At 45.2% G+C, this 18,220-nt stretch overlaps 1 protein-coding gene across 4 annotated transcripts in view; it reads left to right on the top strand.

Annotated features, from left to right (window-relative positions):
- Window positions 1-499: 499 nt before the first annotated feature.
- Window positions 500-18,220, top strand: part of RPTOR (regulatory associated protein of MTOR complex 1) — a 171,637-nt gene continuing 153,916 nt past the window's right edge. For all 4 annotated transcript variants that reach the window (XM_054170561.1, XM_054170560.1, XM_054170559.1 and 1 more), the window contains exons 1-2: window positions 500-1,184; window positions 14,392-14,494. In XM_054170561.1, the coding sequence (XP_054026536.1) occupies window positions 1,023-1,184; window positions 14,392-14,494 (265 nt within the window). In that variant the 5' untranslated portion in view covers window positions 500-1,022. The remainder of the gene's footprint in view (window positions 1,185-14,391; window positions 14,495-18,220) is intronic.

Raw genomic sequence — 18,220 nt, 5'->3', positions numbered from 1 at the left:
GGGTAGAACTTAAGCCCCCAGCTCGGCTCGGACATGCCCCCTGCCCCCGGGTACTAACTGCGGCTCAGCCCCTCGCCCTCCGACCACCACGTCAACCTCTCAGCCTTGTACCCCCGCGGGTGCCTGTTTGCCCTTGAAAAGCCTTTTCCCCACACGCAGCCCTAAACCTGTCCACTCCGTGGTGCCCCCTTCCCAGGCAGCACTCATGCCCGGCCGGGCACTGCGCGACGCGGACATCTTGGGGCCGCGCACGGCAGGGGAAGGGCCCGACCAGCCGGGGACCTTCACCCGGGCCGTTCCGGCCTGCCCCGAGAGAAGCGACCAGTTTTAAACCCTGCGGCTCCCGGGAAGCGCTCCAGGAAGCTTCCTGGAGCCGTCCCGGCCCGCGTTAGTCCCGGGACAGACCGCGCCGTCACCATGGCAACGGCGGCTGGAGCGCCGCAGCCGAGATTGTCCCACGCGGCGGCCCGTAGCGCGGTGCATTGTGGGCCGGAGGAAGATGGCCGCCTCCTTGGTGTGGTGGTGAGAGGAGTCGGGCTTCCCGGCGCCGCAGGACGAATCTCCTCTTCTCCTCCCGCTTTCCTCCTTCCTGCCTGCTCCCGGTCCGCAGCTCGCCGATCCGCTCTTAGCCTGCCCGTGTGCGAGGGAGCTGGGAGGCGCGATGGGCCGGGCGCGGCTCCCGCCGCAGAGAGTGCAGGGCCCGCGGGGCTAGAGGCGTGAGTGGAGGCCCGGGGCTCGGTCCCCGCCGGCACCTTGGCCCTCCGCAGGGCCAGGAGACACCGCCTTCCTCGGAGCCCGGCCAGGGCTGCTGCCCGCGGGCAGCAGAGGAGGAGGAAAGTCACCAGGTGGAAAGCGCAGCTTCCTCCGGGCTCGTCCTTACCTGCATACCTGGGAGAGGAGCCTCCCTCTGCCCTTGTCCCGTCCTCCCCCCGACGCTAGTACTCGCTGGAGGAATCCCTCGGCCCCCTCTGCCTACAGGACTGGAGATTGCTGCTCACTTGTTGCCTGGCACTTCCCCTCTGATGGAGTCTGAAATGCTGCAGTCGCCTCTTTTGGGGCTTGGGGAGGAGGATGAGTCTGACTTGACTGACTGGAACTTGCCTCTGGCCTTTATGAAGAAAAGGCATTGCGAGAAGATCGAAGGCTCCAAATCGTTGGCTCAGAGCTGGAGGATGAAGGACCGGGTAATGCTCAAGGACAGGATGGATTTTGGAGGAGGAGTAGCACGGAGGCGGGAGGGGGGGAGGTGGTGAAAAGGGAGAAATAAGTGCTCTCCCTTTCACAGGGATGCTAATTCAAGCAGCAGCCCGTTTTCAGCTGAAGCGCTGGGTAGTTGATCGTCTAACTTGCCTTTAGTTTGTGTGCATGTCATGTGGTATTGGGAAGTAAACATGCAGATGGATCAAAACTACTAATTCTGAGCTTATGGTAATATGCTCTTTTAGTAGCTTTGTTGTTTAAGATCTTTAAATGAAATTTGTGTCTTTGGTGCTTTTAAGGGAAGACAATAAAATTAACGAGGTTTTAAAGAGCTCTCTGGACCAGCAGGTTAAAGATGCAAGCACAAGGAGCAATAAATGCAGTCATTACAGTTGTCTAGTGGTGAAGATGCATGGAAGCTTTGTGGTTTTGAAGCTTGCCACCAGCATGTTATGCAGAATATAAAATTAAGGCACTCTGTGTGTGTATGGAAACAGATTATTTGATTTTGGAGGGAGGAAATAGTTACTTGGTGATGTACTTAGTGTATTAAAGCAGGATGCCTCTTTCATGTTTGAATCCCTGTGGCCTGTTAAACTGATGAAGCCAAGTGTGAAAGAAAGATCCCTGCCAGGGGAGGTCTTGAATCCTGCATTTCCTCCATGTCCCAACTCAAATGTTTGAGTTAAACAAAGGACCTAAGAAATGTCATGGATAGTAAGCTCCACTCATTCTGTTCTTGGAATCTGCTTTGGGTTACAGAACTCCTTAGGTCTCAAAGTTGTTTTGCTCAGAATTTTGTGTTTATAAATACGTATGAGGTTTTCTGGTGACTGAATTTCTGTTTAAGTTCCCTCTTGAAATACCATGGAATAGCAATGGAATAACTTGGGAACTGCTGTTGAAACTCCATTCTGTAATTTCTTTCTAGAGGCTTGACCAGACATGAGGATGCTAAACATCAATCTAAATTTTCCTGGAGGGGCGTTTGCCTTGGTGGTGACAGCGCTCAGAAGTGCTGAACCGGAATCATTTGACTGACTAGAATCTTGCACTGAAAACTTGGCAGATCATTCATGGGTTGAATGGAGGTTTTTATTTTTTCCCCTAATGTAATTTAAATGAGCCACAGAACACCAAGTTTTGTGATTCGTCTTCTTTAAAGGGTTTTGGCAAAGAAGGGCTTTTTCTCTAGTAGACTGTGGAGGTGTGATGAGCTAGCTTGTCTATTTTAGTGATCCCACTGCCTTCCTGTGGAGCTTCCTGTTCACTTATTTCCTGATCTGCACAGTTGTCTTTTTCTAAATTGGGAATGACATTGGCTTGATCAAGATGATCAATAGGTTGTACAGTGTAAGCATGAGTAAAGTAGTAATCAGCTGTCTTCTCCGTATTCCTTGTTAAACATTTCATGTGTATGCCACAACCAAGAGAATCATGTCAATGATGGTGAGAGCAGTGGCCGCAGGGGCAGCCCAGTTCCTACCATCCTTCCTCCTATGGAGCTGCAGTTTCTTCTTCTGAGAGTCCTCTGTGCTGTGCCTGGTGTGTTTCTCACCAGGCACACCACTCACTGTGAATGAGCTCAGTGAAATCAGGCCCTGGATCATTCTCCAGGACACTGAGGCTGTCCGGTGGAGTTTGTCCAGCAAACCAAGGGTCTTGATAAAACTGCAGGAACGTGAGATTTTAATTATGAAGTATTTTAGAATAATAGTGTGTGGGAAGATGTGCAAGAATCTGTCAGCCCTTGCTGTCTGGAAGTATTCTGACCTTTTGTTGATTTTTCTTTTCCCTTATTCTGATTTCACTTAACTGCCTTGCTGTGTGCTCTCTGGCACTATGAATTCATTATTCCTCTCATCTTGTTGTTTTAGCTGTCTTCAGAAAGTTCCTACTCTTTCTTTTTTCCTTGCTTTAGAGCATTGTTCCCCAAAGTCAGAATTTCATGTTGCAGCCATGTTTGTTTTGGTCACTGTTCAAGGCCTCTGGTGTGTGTTTGTAGCTGCCGATCAATTTAACAGCAACGTGCAGTCATTTCCCCACGGTCTCAATCTGACTGCAGGTCTGTTGCATTCCCTAGTTTCCTTTACCTTCCTTTTTTCTTGCCTCTGGGCTCCTTTTTCCACAAGCCAGTTCTGATTGATTTCAGATGTTCTCTTGTCTGTGCTGTGCTACTGAAAGAGGTTGTCTTGAGGGCTGGAGGGGGTGTACCTCTTGGTGTGAGTTGAGAGTGTGGAAAGCATTCCATTATTTAAAATCTGATAAATTAACTTGTCAAAGCTTAGGTTGGGAACCATTATCTCTATTTAAACACATCAGCTTATCTCTAAATCAAGAAATTCATAGAATAGTTTGGGTTGGAAGGGATCTTAAAGAACATTTAGTTCCATCCTCCCCACCGTGGGCAGGGACACCTTCTGCCAGACTAGGACTTTCAAGGCTTTGTCCAACCTGCCCTTGAATATCTCCAGGGAGGAGGCATCTATGACCTCCCTGGGCAATCTGTGCCAGTGTCTCACCACCCTCACTGTACAGAATTTCTTCCTAATCTCATATCTAAATCTCCCCTTCTAAAGCTTCAATCCATTTGCCCTCATCCTGTTACTACAATCCCTTGTAAAAAGTCCCTTCCTGGCTTTCTTGTAGGTCCCCTTACTGGAAGGCTGCTAGAACAGGTCTTTATTTGCCTGAGTTGCAGGTAAATCTGTGACATTTTTTCCCTCCCCTGTGAATCACACAAACACACAGGCAGTGGTGGGTTTTTGTCCTTACTCATTGACTTGAGTAGTCCTGGGGAGTGCTCCCAGCTTTACTATAGTTGTAGGAAATGATTCACTAAGATATGGGAATGGAATGACTTGTTTCTTTTCATCTTGCTTCATTGCCATAAACCCCCAGAGTTTATAGGAACCTGAAGGTTGTTTAGAAGGCAGAACTCTAATAAGGGGGAAGAATCAAATGAGAAAAGCAATCAGTGGTAATGCTAGATAGAATAACTGAGCATTCACTTGCTTCCTCCCACCCCCTTCATCCAGAAGAGCTGCTCTGAAAACATTTAATCCTTCGTCTCCTGCTTTCGTGGACTTACATATGCCATCAAAGTGACACTGCTTTGATCTATTATTTATTTCAAGAGTATTTTTAACAGAAGGGGTTGGAGCTCTGCTTTGTGTGTTGAATTAAATCTCACAGCCTCGCGAGTGAGCGAATCATAAAACTTGATTTGAATAAAAGGATTTCAAATGCACAAAGTTTTACTGACAAGTTGCTACTAAATTCAGAATATTTCCATGAAGATGTGCTGTACTTATCTTGCTGTCTAAGCTAAGCAAAGAGCAACAAAGGGGATTGCAATAGTTTTACTTTAACCTTTCTTTTCCCCTGCTCCTTCATATCTCGCTGAGTGAGGGTTAAGTCCTGTTTTGATACACAGTTAGGTTACTGTGAAAAAGCAGATTAAAGCAGGACCAGAGACAAATGAACTTAATTCAGACAAGAAGAGTTTAGCTGCCTGTGTGATAAATGTTCCCTGTGGCAAAGGGAATTAATGAAGTACAGTAGGATTTGTGGGTTTGTGCATCATTTCAGCTTCAAATAGGGGTTTCAATCTAAGGACACTTTCCAAGCACTCTCCTAACAGTTGTGGCTTTGCTACTGCTTGCTCTCAGAGTGCTGGAGGCTCATTGTCCCCCCTGTTGTCTTAAGTCCAGTTCAGTGCGTTTCTTGTGAGCTGAAATGAGGCAGCAGGAATCTTGGTGGATGGAGAGGGTGGTATTTTGTGTTCTGGCAGCAGCCTTCACCTAGCATAGCACCTCTGCTATGAAGACAGGCTGAGGGAGCTGGGGTTGTTCAGCCTAGAGAAGAGTCCAAGAGGCACCTTAGAGCTGCCTTCCAGTACCTGAAGGAACCCTACAGGAAGGCTGGAGAGGGACTGTGCATGAGGGTGTCTAGCAATAGGACAGGGAGGAATGGTTTGGAGCTGAGGGAGAGGAGTTTTAGACTGGATCTTGGGAAGAAGTTCTTCAGTATGAGAGTGGTGAGACTCTGGAATGGGCTGCCTGGAGAGGTTGTGGATGAATCCGCAGAGGGTGGGTTCAAGGCTGGGTTGGATGAGGTCTTGGGCAGCTGAGTTTAAGTTGAGAGGCATCCTTGCCCGTGGCAGGAGGTTGGAGTAGATGACTTCTAAGGTCCCTTCCTGCCTAAGCCATTCTAGGATTCTATGATCTTAGATGTTTGCTGTCTGTTTGCTTGTGCATCATCATTGACTATCAACTGTGTTCATATTTGGGAAACTCATAACCCAGTAGGAAGTCTGGGATCCAACCCAGATGTTCCATAGTTTCTGTTCTTTCCCTGGTACTAAGATAAACTCCTAGGAGGACCCACTTGGAGCACTTTGATGCTGTAGCACGGCCCTGAGAATGGGTGCTAGCGAGAGCTCTCTCTTTGCTAGGTCAGGGGTTGAAATCCATCTTAGTTCAATAGTTACTAGAAGTGGCAATTGCTGTCCAGTGAGCTGTGTGAATTGAGTGGTGGCAGAGGGCACCTGCTGCTTTACAAATGTCTTTAAAAACAAACCCAGACCCTCAGCTTCTCCCTGAACTGAAGCACCTGCTGTAAGTAATGAGCACTGTCATTTGAGTTATAGATTTATGTCTTCTCTTACCCAGAGTAAAGATTATTTGGAGTTAAGATGGTTGGGTATTGATTGGATAGAGCTGGGAAGCTTGCGCTCTATCTACCACTGTCTACAGATGTTTTTGTGTCTAAGCAGAGAGAGGACTTTGATTAACAGCCCTGAAGAGTGCAACTGGTCACAGGTTTTGAAAGAAAAAGATCTTCTCTTCATACACTGGGAGGAAATGCTGACATCTTCAACTTGGTCCTATGAAATTTCTCACTTCAGCTGAGATCTAGGGGACGTTAAATGAACACCCTTAGCAAGTGGGATGACAGAAAAGAACTCTCTGTCACATAAGCACTGGACAGCTATTGCAAACTGCATGCTTTAATTAAAAATAAAGCTCACTATATGAAGCTTTACTTCTAATCTCTCAAGCATGACAAGTGTTGGCAAGCACTGGTGGGACCCTGGGGCAGTGGTGAATTGCTGGATGGTTGTGGCTGCTTCTCCTGAAGCTCTTGTGGTGAGAGCTGTGAAACTGCTGTTCTGCTGACATCCACCACTTCTTCGTTTTGGTATTGTGTGTTTTGATAGTCGAGAGGCTAAGGGTTATGTGAATATTTTAGGGATGCTTTGTTAATGCTTCTCTGGTTCTTACATTTCTTTTCTCAGCCTTTGTGCAGATAGAGACAGTCAAGGGCAGCAGGCTTCCTTGGAGTTTCATTTTTGTTTGTCTCCATGGGTTATGTAGGTTTCCTGGGAAGTTTAGGGGATTTGGTTGTGTTTTTCTCTTTGAGATGTTGTTTTAATTGGCTTGCTGCTGGGCTGATCTTCTACCCTTGGATGTTTCCAGAGGTGACTGTTAGCATAGTACGGCCATGGATAACTGAGGGAGATTATTGATTGTTCTCTGTGTCTCATAGCTTTAACTGGCACTGCCAAGTAAATCTGATAAACCCAAGATGTTTGTCTTGCTCTTCTATTCTTTTATAAAGAATGTACTGTAGGTGCCTCTCTCAATAAATTACCTCACAAAATACTTAACAGAACCAGGTTAGGTTTGTGTTAATGACGTTCTGTAGTACAAGGCTGTGATGTGCATACAGAAGGTGACAGATGGGCTCAGGGCCAGCAGAGTTCCTTTTCCCCTTTTTGTCCCAGTGATTCAACCTCACCAGTGTTCTTACTTCTGTATTTGTATGTATTTATTCTTGCTGTGTTGTGGCAGGGTGATGTGCAGCTGGAGTAGCTCTTGTTGTGCAGGGGATGAGTATCGCAGTGTAGTTAGTGCTGTACCCTGCAGAGCAGAAGGAAGGAGCTGTGCTCAGAGGTGTGTAAAACAGTCCACAGTATAAGTGATGATTTGAGTAATTCCATCTCTCTCTGTGTGGCCTGCAGTCTGGGTGAGCTCTGCACTCCCAGCTGTCTCTCTGCTTAGCTACCCTGTGGTCTGACAAAGCCTCAAGAAACAGGCTCCAGTGTGGTTTTCTCTGAGGAGCTTCATTGTCTTCCTCAGTGACTCCTCCTTTCTCTCCATTGCACATCAGCAGTAAGAAATGTAAAGGTCTTGAAGCAATCAGCTGGTTGAGCTTTATTAGGCAGGGGGATGTTGTTCTGTACCTTATGACTTTTAAATACAACTGAACATCTCCGTCTTTGTTCTTGGCACTTCAGCTGAAATTAGAGGCTTGATCTGGTCCTTACCATTTTCTCCTCTTTGCTCCTGTAAGCTCAGGAACCTCCTATTTTAAATACTTTAGTTTAGCTAAGTTTGCTGCAGCTCAGAGATTGCCCTTAAAGGGTACAGGGATTAAATGTATGTTCTGTAGCCTGTGTTACTGACTTGTGAGAGATCTAAAAGTGTCTTCCAGGAATAACTTGAAATACTAGTTTGTAAGGAAGATCTGGAGATGAGGAAGTAAGTTCAGTGCATGGGAAGATGGACACCTTTTGAAAGCTAGTGCTAGACAAGAGTGGGAACGTGGTGCAGTGGGGAAAAGAAGCCTGTACAGAATGCAAAGCAGATCCAGAGTTGTGCTGAGGTGAGAAGGAAGCCGTTGTCACAGATCAGATGAGGGAAGACTTCTAGGAAATGTCTCTTTGTTGATTCTTTTTGCATATTGTATGAAGAAAGCAAAGATCATAGAAGCAAAGTATTTGCTTCCTGGGGTTGGTTTGTTTGGTTGGTTTGTTTGTTTGGATTTTTGTGTGTTTGTTTCCCCAGTTATTTTAAAGAAATGATTGGCAGGGACAAGAAAACACCACTTTGGTTATTTGCATCTAAGCAGGGGTTTAAAGGCAATGTTTTGATGTTTTGCTGTGACAGGGTGAATCAACCTACTTGGCTTTGTAGTTTTAAGTCTATCAGAGCAGTTCTGTCATGCAGGGTTACCTTTGATCTCTGAGGGCACCTTCCATGGCTGAGGTTGCCAGGCCATAGCATGTGAGCTGATGTCACTCCCTGTCAGACAGAGAAGATGCACATGGTTCTCAAAGCAAGCAAATAGAAGGTGGGATAGCTATGTCTCTATCTATCTATATATATCTTGGGTATTGATTGACAGTATTAATTCATCCACAAGCACAAGAAGTGCTTATAAAGTAAATAGTACAGCCAGCAGTTTAAAGTCTGTTTTCTGAGGAGCTGTCTTAGCAGCACTGACTGCTCTTGACCTTTCTGTACCAGCTGCATTCGCTGGGTAGCGAACATGTTGGACATCATAAACCTCTGAAGAGAGTTCTCTGTGTTAGTGTGGAATGCAGAGGTTAGAAAAGGAAAACAAACTCCATGGAGGAGCTGATCTAGGAATCTAGTGTATGCTGTCACAACAGTCACAGCAAGAACCGACCTTTTGGGCTCCAGATGGCTGAAGACTACCTGCAGAGGCGTTGAATCATTAATGTTAACTTGAAGGATTTCTTTGCATCTTACTATTTTTATTGCTGTGGAGAAGCACATTGAGATTTTTTTTCCCCCCATAACTATTTACTTCTCTTAAACCTTACATAAAACCAAGCTTCCTTGGAACTGGAAGTTTCTCCCTTGCAGGTGAGCTGAAGAGGACTGGCACATCTCTCTTCTTTTGGTATTAAGCTTAGGAAAGGGAAGATCCATTGAAACCCCCAGCAGCACTTGATTCTCTATCATCTTGCACAGTGTGGTGTGAACTGAGCATAGAAAGGTACCAAATTAGAGCTTCATGGTGTGACTGTTCAATGGGCAATGCATCAAACAGACACCCACCCCACCCCTTTCCCCCCTTCTGCAGCAAGGGTCTGTATTGCTTTTGCCTGTTCCCCAGGTAGAGATAAATCATGGGGAATATGTTCTGAGTCACACTCTTTGGAAACCCTTTTTTGCTTTTGTGTATGGTGTTGTGATCAAGTGGACCAAGAAGGTTAAGGTTTTGTCTGCCCCTTCAACAGCTGATTTGCAAATTTGTTCCTCAGTGGTGTGTTTTGTGTCTGAGCCCCGGCATGTTGTGCCTGATGCCTGTGCTGTTAGCACCTGGACCAAGTGTTGCCACTCCTCACCTCTTAGATGGGAACCTGAAATGGGAAGCTGGCAGAGAGTTCAGGATGCCTTCCTCCTCCTGTGGCTGATCTGCCATGAATTAGAAGGGATGTGGTTAGTAGGTTAAGAGAAGTTCTCCTCTCCCTCTACTCTGCCCTGGTGAGGTCACATCTGGAATATTGTGTCTAGTTCTGTGCCTCTTAGTTCAAGAAGGACCTCAGGGAACTGCTTGAAAGAGTCTAGTGCACAGCCACAAAGATGATGGAGTGGAACATCTCCCTTCTGAGGTGGGGTCTTTAGCTTGGAGGAGACTGAGACATGACCTCGTTCATGTTGATAAAGATGTGAAGGGTGAGTGTTTGGAGGACAGTGCCAGGCTCTGTTTGGTGATGTTTAATGATAGGACAAGGGGCCACAGGTGGAAGCTGGAGCATGAGAGGTTCCATGTAGACATAAGGAAAAACTTTTTGGCTGTGAGGGTGATAGAGCCCTGGAACAGGCTGCCCAGAGAGGTTGTGGAATCTCCTTCTCTGGAGACATTCAAAACCAGCCCAGACATGTTCCTGTGTGACCTGTTCTAGGTGATCCTGCTCTGGCAGGGGGGGTTGGACTTGGTGATCCTTCGAGGTCCCTTCCAACCCCTAGCATTCTGTGCTGCAGTGTGAAATGTATATAAAGACAAATACCCTAAAAAAGCCTTTAGGAAGAGCATGACCATACTGAACAAGCAGCATCGAGCCTGCTGGCCAGTGAGAATTTCCACATGAGGATTTCTCAGTCTGGAAATCTGTCCCTGTATTTGTATTCAGTGGTGGTAAGCTCACCCTCAGCTCCATAAAATAATGTGGCTCTGTATATTTTATGTTTAATGCTGACTTAATCTTGTGTTTGTATGAACTCACAGAAGCAATTTTGACTTATTAGCATAAACTCAGGCAGGTTTCTAACGGCCGAGGCTTCATCTGGGGAATGTTTAAACAGAGATTTTTCAGCTTGAAAATTGCAGTGTGGAAAGAAAATATTGGTGGGCTTTAAAATGCCTGTTCTGAAATGTTAGGTGAGGGTCTTACCAGAGAATGGAAAAGTCCTCACGAATGGGTTGACTGAGTTGTTCTTGGTGTTACTTCAACCAGAAGATAAAACGGTTCTGTGACTCTTTGCTTAGGTGCTAACCTCATCCTTGCTTAGCCTGCAGCATATCTTCAGCAGCTGATGAGATGTCATGGGGTGTCTCAGTTGCATTCTGGGGTAGAATACAATATCCTGTGGGATAGGTTTGGCCCCCCATGATGGTCAGGTTTGCAATCAGAACATGTCCTCTGAAGGCAATGTAATGTTTCTTCTGGATCAAAGTACCTGCAGAAATGCTCTGATTTTTGGTTTGAGATACCTGTGGGTGATGTTTCTCACCTACAAATCTCTTCTGTCTCAAAATTAAGAAGCAAATAAAAATACTTTGCAAGTTCTGTGATCTTTAGTATGACACCTAGGTTTTAATGTCAAATGCTTTAATAAACATCTCTTCTGAGTAGAAACAGAACTACCTCTGCTCACTCCCATTTCTGATGGAGTTGGGGTTTAAATTCCATACCATTATTTCTCAGGAAGACAGGACAAGGAACAAGTACAAGCTACAACACAGGAGGTTCCACCTCAGCATAAAGGAGGAGATACTTCTTTATGGTGAGAGTGATGGAGCCCTGGGACAGGCTGCCTGGAGAGGTTGTGGACTCTCCTTCTCTGGAGACTTTCAAAACCTGCCTGGATACATTCCTGTGTGAGCTGCCCTGGGTGCTTTGGCAGGGGAGGTCGGACTCAATGATCTCTGGAGGTCCCTTCCAACCCCTGACATTCTGTGATTCTGTGAAGAACTTTTTTTGGCCAAAGGGATTTTTGCAGTTTAACTATTTCAGGCTCTCTTCTAGAGTTAGTAATAATTTAAAATTTCATGCACTGTAAAGTTGTGAATTGTATCCAATTTTTCATTTACTTGTTTTAATCTACAAATCACATCTCCTAGGGAGGAGTCCACAGGAAGAGTTTCTGTGGTGTTGATCTTGGGTTCTTGGCTTTCCTAAAAGCTTGCACAGTATTCTTGTATTTCATTTATTAATTCTAATAAAAATCCACTGCACTGTGTTCTGCTGGATGTATTCTTGAAATGTAGAGAAGAAAGTTTCCACTGTCTTACTGACAGATGAGAATGTCCTAGTACTTGGTGTATTTAGAAGCTTTAAATATGTTATGAAGTTTCTGGTGGAATGTTCCAGAAAAAGTTTAGAAATGTGAAAAGTTTGGGTGGTTTTAGGTGTGGTTTTTTTTTTTTTTTAGTTTCTTGGGCTCCAGGTTTGCTTTTGATCTGTAATAATTCAGCAGCATTCTCATGCAGTCCTGGGCTGCACCAAGAGGAGTGTGGCCAGCAGGGCAAGAGAGGGGATCCTGCCCCTTTGCTCTTCTTTTGTGGAACCCCACCTCTAATAATGCCTCCAGTTCTGGTGTTCCCAGCATAAGAAGGACATAGAGCTGTTGGAGGGAGTCCAGAGGAGGCCACAAAAATGATCCAAGGGCTGGAACACCTCTGCTGTGAGGGCAGGCTGTGGGAGCTGGTGGTGTTCAGCCTAGAGAAGAGAACGCTCCGGGGGACCTTAGAGCTGCCTTCCAGTACCTGAAGGGATCCTCCAGGAAGGGTGCAGAGGGACTTTTTATTAGGGTGTCTAGAGACAGGACAAGGGGGGATGGTTTGAAGCTGAGGGAGAGCAGGGTGAGACTGGATCCTAGGAAGAAGTTCTTCAGTATGAGAGTGGTGAGACTCTGGAAGAGGTTGCATGGGGAAGTTGTGGATGCCTCCTCCCTGGCGGTGTTCAAGGCCAGATTGGATGAAACCTTGAGCAGCAGTTTGAGAGTCATCCCTGCCCATAGCAGGGAGGTTGAAGTAGATGATCTCTAAGGTCCCTTCCAACCTAAGGGATTCTGTGATGGATGGGTGTTGAGTTAGAACATCAGAGGGGAGTGTCAGAGAGCTGTAATTCATCCTGAAGATGTGCTCTTTATTAGCAGAACAAATAGTGGTGAGGTGTAATCCTTTCCATCCTCTGTGGGGAGGCAGGCAGAGGGGAAATAACCCTATTTGTCTTTGGGATCAGTTAAATTGTTACTGTTCATTACCCCTTGGCTGGCTATTTTCAAGGAGAAATTCTTATTTAAAACACTCTACTTGGGAATAGAAAATAAATACCAGCCTGTTCAGCATAAGTCACAGATCTGACATTACCAGTAAAATATTGAAAAATGGGTTGGTATTAGCCCACAAATGGGAAACAATAAATAAATGAGGCAGAAAAGATTGTTTGGCAGGGTGCTTTCTCTTGAAAGAAAGATTGGTGTCTTTCCACTTCCAATAAGTTACTTTTCCTGTAATTTTATTTGTTTCCTTCTGTTTTTTTCAGTGCATTTTTGTCAGTGTGTGATCACTTCTGGGGTTCTGGTGCTCTAACATCCTTTCTGTTTTGCTTGCTTTCTTTCCCCCTTGTTTTGCTTGCTTTCTTTCCCCCTTGTTTTGCTTGCTTTCTTTCCCCCTTTTCATTGAGTCCATCCCCCCTGCAAAGCAGGACCACTTTAGGGCAGGTCACACAGGATCCTGTGGAGGCAGAGGACCAAACTGCATCTTGCAGCTGATCCTGTTTGCCAGTAACTATTCTTTGTCTCTGTTGCCCTTATATTATCTAGAGGACTATTTTTGTGTACTTAGTGCTAAACTTTTTCTGTGGGCCTTTTCCCCCATCTCTATGTGCTCCTTTGGGAAGACTACGGAATGCCAGTGAGGGAATCCCTGTTCAGACTCTTGCTTTAATCTGTATTCTGCATCATTTTGCTTTCTCCTTGTTAACCCATGGGGCTGAGGAGCTCCTACATGATTCCAGGGTTTTGTTAGCAAGAGCATAGATCGGGCTGAAGCTGTTAATCAGATTTCTTGCTACAGTTTTACTCCCAAATTCCCCACTTCAGACAGGGAGTGAGCAGAGGCTGCAGAGTTTCTGTCCTGATGTAGAGTCTGTCCCCATGTCTTGGTGTGAACAGTCTCTCTCTGCTCCAGCTTTAGTTTCTTTATCAATTGTACAGGTCTGTGGCTCTATTTTTTTTTTTGCAAGTGTGAGGTTCAGAGTTTTTTTTCTTCCCTTTTTTTGGGTCTTTTTTCCTTTCTGCCAGCTGTTCTGAGTTCCAGTCAGCACCCTGAAGAGGCAGAGGTTCGGGTGGCCTTGTCACACAAGCAAGGGAGCGCTGAGGACTTGATGAAGTACTGTGAAGCTCAGTAATTCTTTTGTTTAGGTGTTGGGATGAGGGAGTTCAGGAAAGAACATAAGGCTGTGGAATATTGATTTCCAAACAATGTTTTTGCCCGGCCGTAGCTCTTAGCCGTTGGTTTAACAAAGCTTTTCAATCGATGGGTTTGGATTTTCTGTGTCCGTGGTGCCCCCTGTGGCTACAGCAGCAGGGCTGAGCCCGGTCAGTTCTGCGGGGGCTGATACTGGAGCAGCACCTCCAGGCAGCCCAGGAGGGATGAGTACTCCTAGAAAAGGGCATTCCAGGATAACTACCTGAAGAAAACAACATCAACAATGGACTGAATGTTTTGTTATGATTTAGTTGGCTGCTGGGGTGTTTTCCCCTTGTAATGCTTTTAGTTTTAATACTAGAGAGAACATTCTGTGTTGTAATATTGATCAGGGACCATGAATAGCTCATTCTCATGTTTTATAAATGTACTTCAGTTGGACAATGACTAATTTAAGATGGGTAGCAGAAGTCCACTGTTATCCATTCCCATGCTCTGTGAAAGAAGAATGGACTCTGGAAATAATAACAATAAAAATAGTAACATAAAGTCCAAGTGCTGTGCTATTTAAAAAAAAAAAGGGCAAATGTAATCAGTCATGGCCTGCTTAAAATAGTCTGAGTTAAAGAGCAGTTATAGTAGTGGTAAAATTCCAGCACAAGAGAAAATGGATGTTATTTCTACACTAAGTAAGCCTTTTATTGTCTGTCTTTGCAGATGAAGACTGTTAGTGTTGCCTTAGTTTTGTGCCTAAATGTCGGTGTGGACCCTCCTGATGTGGTGAAAACAACTCCCTGTGCCCGACTGGAGTGTTGGATCGGTAAGTCTTCAGAAACTCCCAAGCTCCAGCTAAGGAAGCATAGTAAGAAGGACATAGAACTGTTGGAGCAAGTCCAGAGGGGGGGGGCCACAAAGATGATCCAAGGGCTGGAGCACCTCTGCTATGAGCACAGCCTGAGGGAGCTGGCGGTGTTCAGCCTAGAGAAGAGAATGCTGCAGGGGGACCTTAGAGCTGCCTTGCAATACCTGAAGAGATCCTACAGGAAGGCTGGAGAGGGACTTTTCATGAGGGTGTCTAGAGGCAGGACAAGGGGGAATGGCTTGCAGCTGAAAGAGAGCAGGGTTAGACTGGATCTTAAGAAGAAGTTCTTCAGTACAAAGGTGGTGAGACTGGAATAGGTTGCATGGGTAGTTGTGGATGCCTTCTCCCTGGGGTTGTTCAGGGCCAGGTTGGATAAGGCCTTAAGCAGCCAAGTGTGGTTGAGAGGTGTCCCTGACCATGGCAGGGAGGTTGGAGTAGATGACCTCTGAGGTCACTTCCAACCTGAGCCTGAGGTGTGTTTCCTGGTATTCAAACTGGGGTGAACAGGAGGAAATCTGGCCTCTGATATCCCCCTGTCTATAAGAGGTAATTTAGTGTCCAGCAGTACCTGCTGCCCTAGCTCACCTTTCCTGCTAAAACGAGATAAGGAATGTTAACGAGCTGCTTGACTTTATTTTAATTGTAGATTTATAAATACCTGAGGAAATCCCTGAGCAGTTACATCTTTAGAGAACCATAATCTGCAGAGGTTTAAAATTCCCCTGCCTCATCCAGCACAGAGACAAGTTTGTGTGAAATGCATGGATTTTGCTGCGTGCTGAGGTGACTGCTTTGGGGCTATTTTAATTTGGGTCATGAATTCAAAACACCTGGAATTACTTGCCAGCAGATCCCATGCCTGGGCTTGCTGCTTTAATGCAGTGTTGGACTACATTTCCAGTTGGTTTTTTTTAAATTAAGAAATGAAAATTTCCCTTAGTTTTGGATATGAAGTCTGATTATTGAGATGAGACACATCCGAAGTGATATTAGAAGGAAACACCTTGTGTAAGAAAGCTTTCAACGTGAGATTTGGGGTTTATCTAGCAACTGAAAGCGTTCAGTCTTCAGCAAGTACAATGCAGAACACTGTAATCCTAAACTCTGAGGTTTGTGATAAGCTGCAGAAGCAAATTAATCACTGTACAAATTGAGATGCTTTAAAAACTTTCAGAGCATCTCATTTCTAACCTTGCTGTACCTCCTTTATGAATCAGAGCATCTCATTTTCTTTCCCAACCTAAAAATGCTGATGACTTTAGAGCAGTTAAAAAGCCATGAGCATGCACTAACAAATACATCTGTTCAGTGGAGAGAACAGCTCTGATTTCTCATTGATGCATGAGTAGAGAGCAAAGAGAATGAGGAGCTGTGTGGAGTCATTAAAATAAAGTTATTAGTGACTATCATCAACAAAGAGAATGTTGAATGCAGTTGTTTAATTAAATTTTTAATGTTTGTGTGTACACAAGTGCTCATTTCCATTTCTTGCCAACTTTCTGAAAAAGGTAATTGCAAAAATATCTACTGGTGGTTTGTTTGTGGTTTTTTTTTCCTTCTCTACATTAATTTCAAGGGAAGCTACTGGGTGTGTACTGTGGAAACATCATGGCTTTGCCAGTTGTGCAAGGCACTGTGGAAATCACTTTGGTGCAATTGCTGCTATTGACAGCTGAGCTGAGATCATAGAATCATAGAGTGGCTTAGGTTGGAAGGGACTTTAGAGATCATCTACTCTAAGCTCTGCCATGGGCATGGATGACTCTCAATTAGACTTGGTTGCTCAAGGCCTCATCCAGCCTGGCCCTGAACAACCTCCCAGGGCAATCTGTTCTAGTGTCTCATCACCCTCATATTGAAGAACTTCTTCCTAAGATCCAGTCTAAACTTACTCTCCTTCAGTTTAAAACCATTCCTCCTTGTCCTGTCACTAGACACCCTTATGAAAACTCCCTCTCCAGCCTTCCTGCAGGTACCCTTCAGGTACTGGAAGGCAGCTCTAATGTGACCAGCTTGTGAACTCTGGTAACAAATGACCATCACAGTCTCAGACAAAAGCTGCTTGCAGTTCTCACTGTACCTTCCACATGCACCCTTAGGATATCTGAAGTGCTTTGTCTGTCTCCAGAATTAAGCCTTGGCTGACATCTCTGCTGTGGTGTCAAGCTGGCACCGTTTGCAGCACAAGAGAGCATCATGCCATTGTTCTCCCCATGGTATCTTGGCCTTGTGTCTGCAGCCAAGCCAGCCTTACATATACACCCATTAAGGGACGCCAAAAGCTCATGTAATGACTGTGGTGACATGAGCTGTATTGAGGTAAATAATGAGCTTCCATTGTCTGGCTCCTGGAATGGTACCAGTGGGCTTTGTTTTTGTGAAAGGAGTATTGCTAATAGTGCTCATTGCTCTGAATGTGTTCCAGAGTCCACAAACTGCATTCCTTAGCAGTGCATGTGAAGTATTTTTCCTTTCTTTTTCTGAAGCTCAGTTTGGGTCTTTTGAAGGACTCAAACAAAAATATCAAATAACTGTTGTGTTGATGTTGATTTTTTTTGTTTCCTTTTTCTGAACTGGAGTGGTAGCTAATAGCTTATTAACTAACAAAAGCTGTTACCAGGCAGTCTGAATACTTCTGGGGCATCACCATCCAACTTCTCAAGGCTATCACCTCAAAACTTGCCTTAAATAGGGAGGAGACCATTGCAGTTTGGAACAGCAAAGCCTGCTGTGGCGTGTCAAGACATTTCTAGAAGGTATCAGTGGATGCTGCAGCTGAAGAGTCCATCCTGGGGAATGGGCACTCAGTTGGTGCTGGGTCCATCCTGGAGATGGCTCTGTTGAGGCTTCTGGAGCTGCAGCTATAGCCCAGCTGACAGCAACAGGCAGACTGCTTGAACTCTGGAGTGGACAATTTGCTGCTAGTTGTGTGTGGTTTGAAAAAGTGTAGCTGTACCTGAGGGGTACATCTAGTACCAGGACCTGAAAGGGGACCTACAGGAAAGCTGGGCAGGGACTATTTACAAGGGCTTGTAGTGATAGGATGAGGGGCAATGGCTTTGAGCTGGAAGAGGGAAGATTTAGACTGGAGATTAGGAAGAAATTCTTTACAGTGAGGGTGATGAGACACTGGAACAGGTTGCCCAGGGGAGTTGTGGATGCCTCCTCCCTGGAGATGTTCCCATCTGGGTTGGATGAGGTCTTGAGCAACTTGGTCTAGTGGTGTCCCTGCCCATGGCAGAGGGGTTGAAACTGGGTGATCTTTAAGGTCCCTTCCAGCCCAAACCATTCTAGGATTCTATGGATACTTGTGTTACCTTCCCTCTTTCTACGAAAGAGCAGTAAAGTTTAAATCAGATCTGAGCTTTTATTCATTTAAGCAAAAGAATTCACAACCCCCTGCTGTCATCCTGCTTCATTAGATTTTGTTTCTAACAGCACAAGGTGGAATATTTTTAAAGATTGGGAAAAAAACAAAACCCACCCCAGAACTTTGCTGATTTGGTCAAATGCTTGTGAAATCATTTCTATGTAATTGCAAAATATTAGCTGCTGGTTCTTTGGAAAACTTGTTAATGGTTTTAATTAGATGGCCATGGCTTCTGAATAAAGCACATCAGGCTAAATCACATTGGGATGGATGGATGGTGGTAATTATCTAGTGATCAAATTAACTTCTTAGAA

This window comes from Dryobates pubescens, chromosome 20 (assembly GCF_014839835.1).
Source record: "Dryobates pubescens isolate bDryPub1 chromosome 20, bDryPub1.pri, whole genome shotgun sequence".
Taxonomy (NCBI): Eukaryota; Metazoa; Chordata; class Aves; order Piciformes; family Picidae; genus Dryobates; species Dryobates pubescens.
This window is presented reverse-complemented; position numbering and strand designations above follow the sequence as displayed.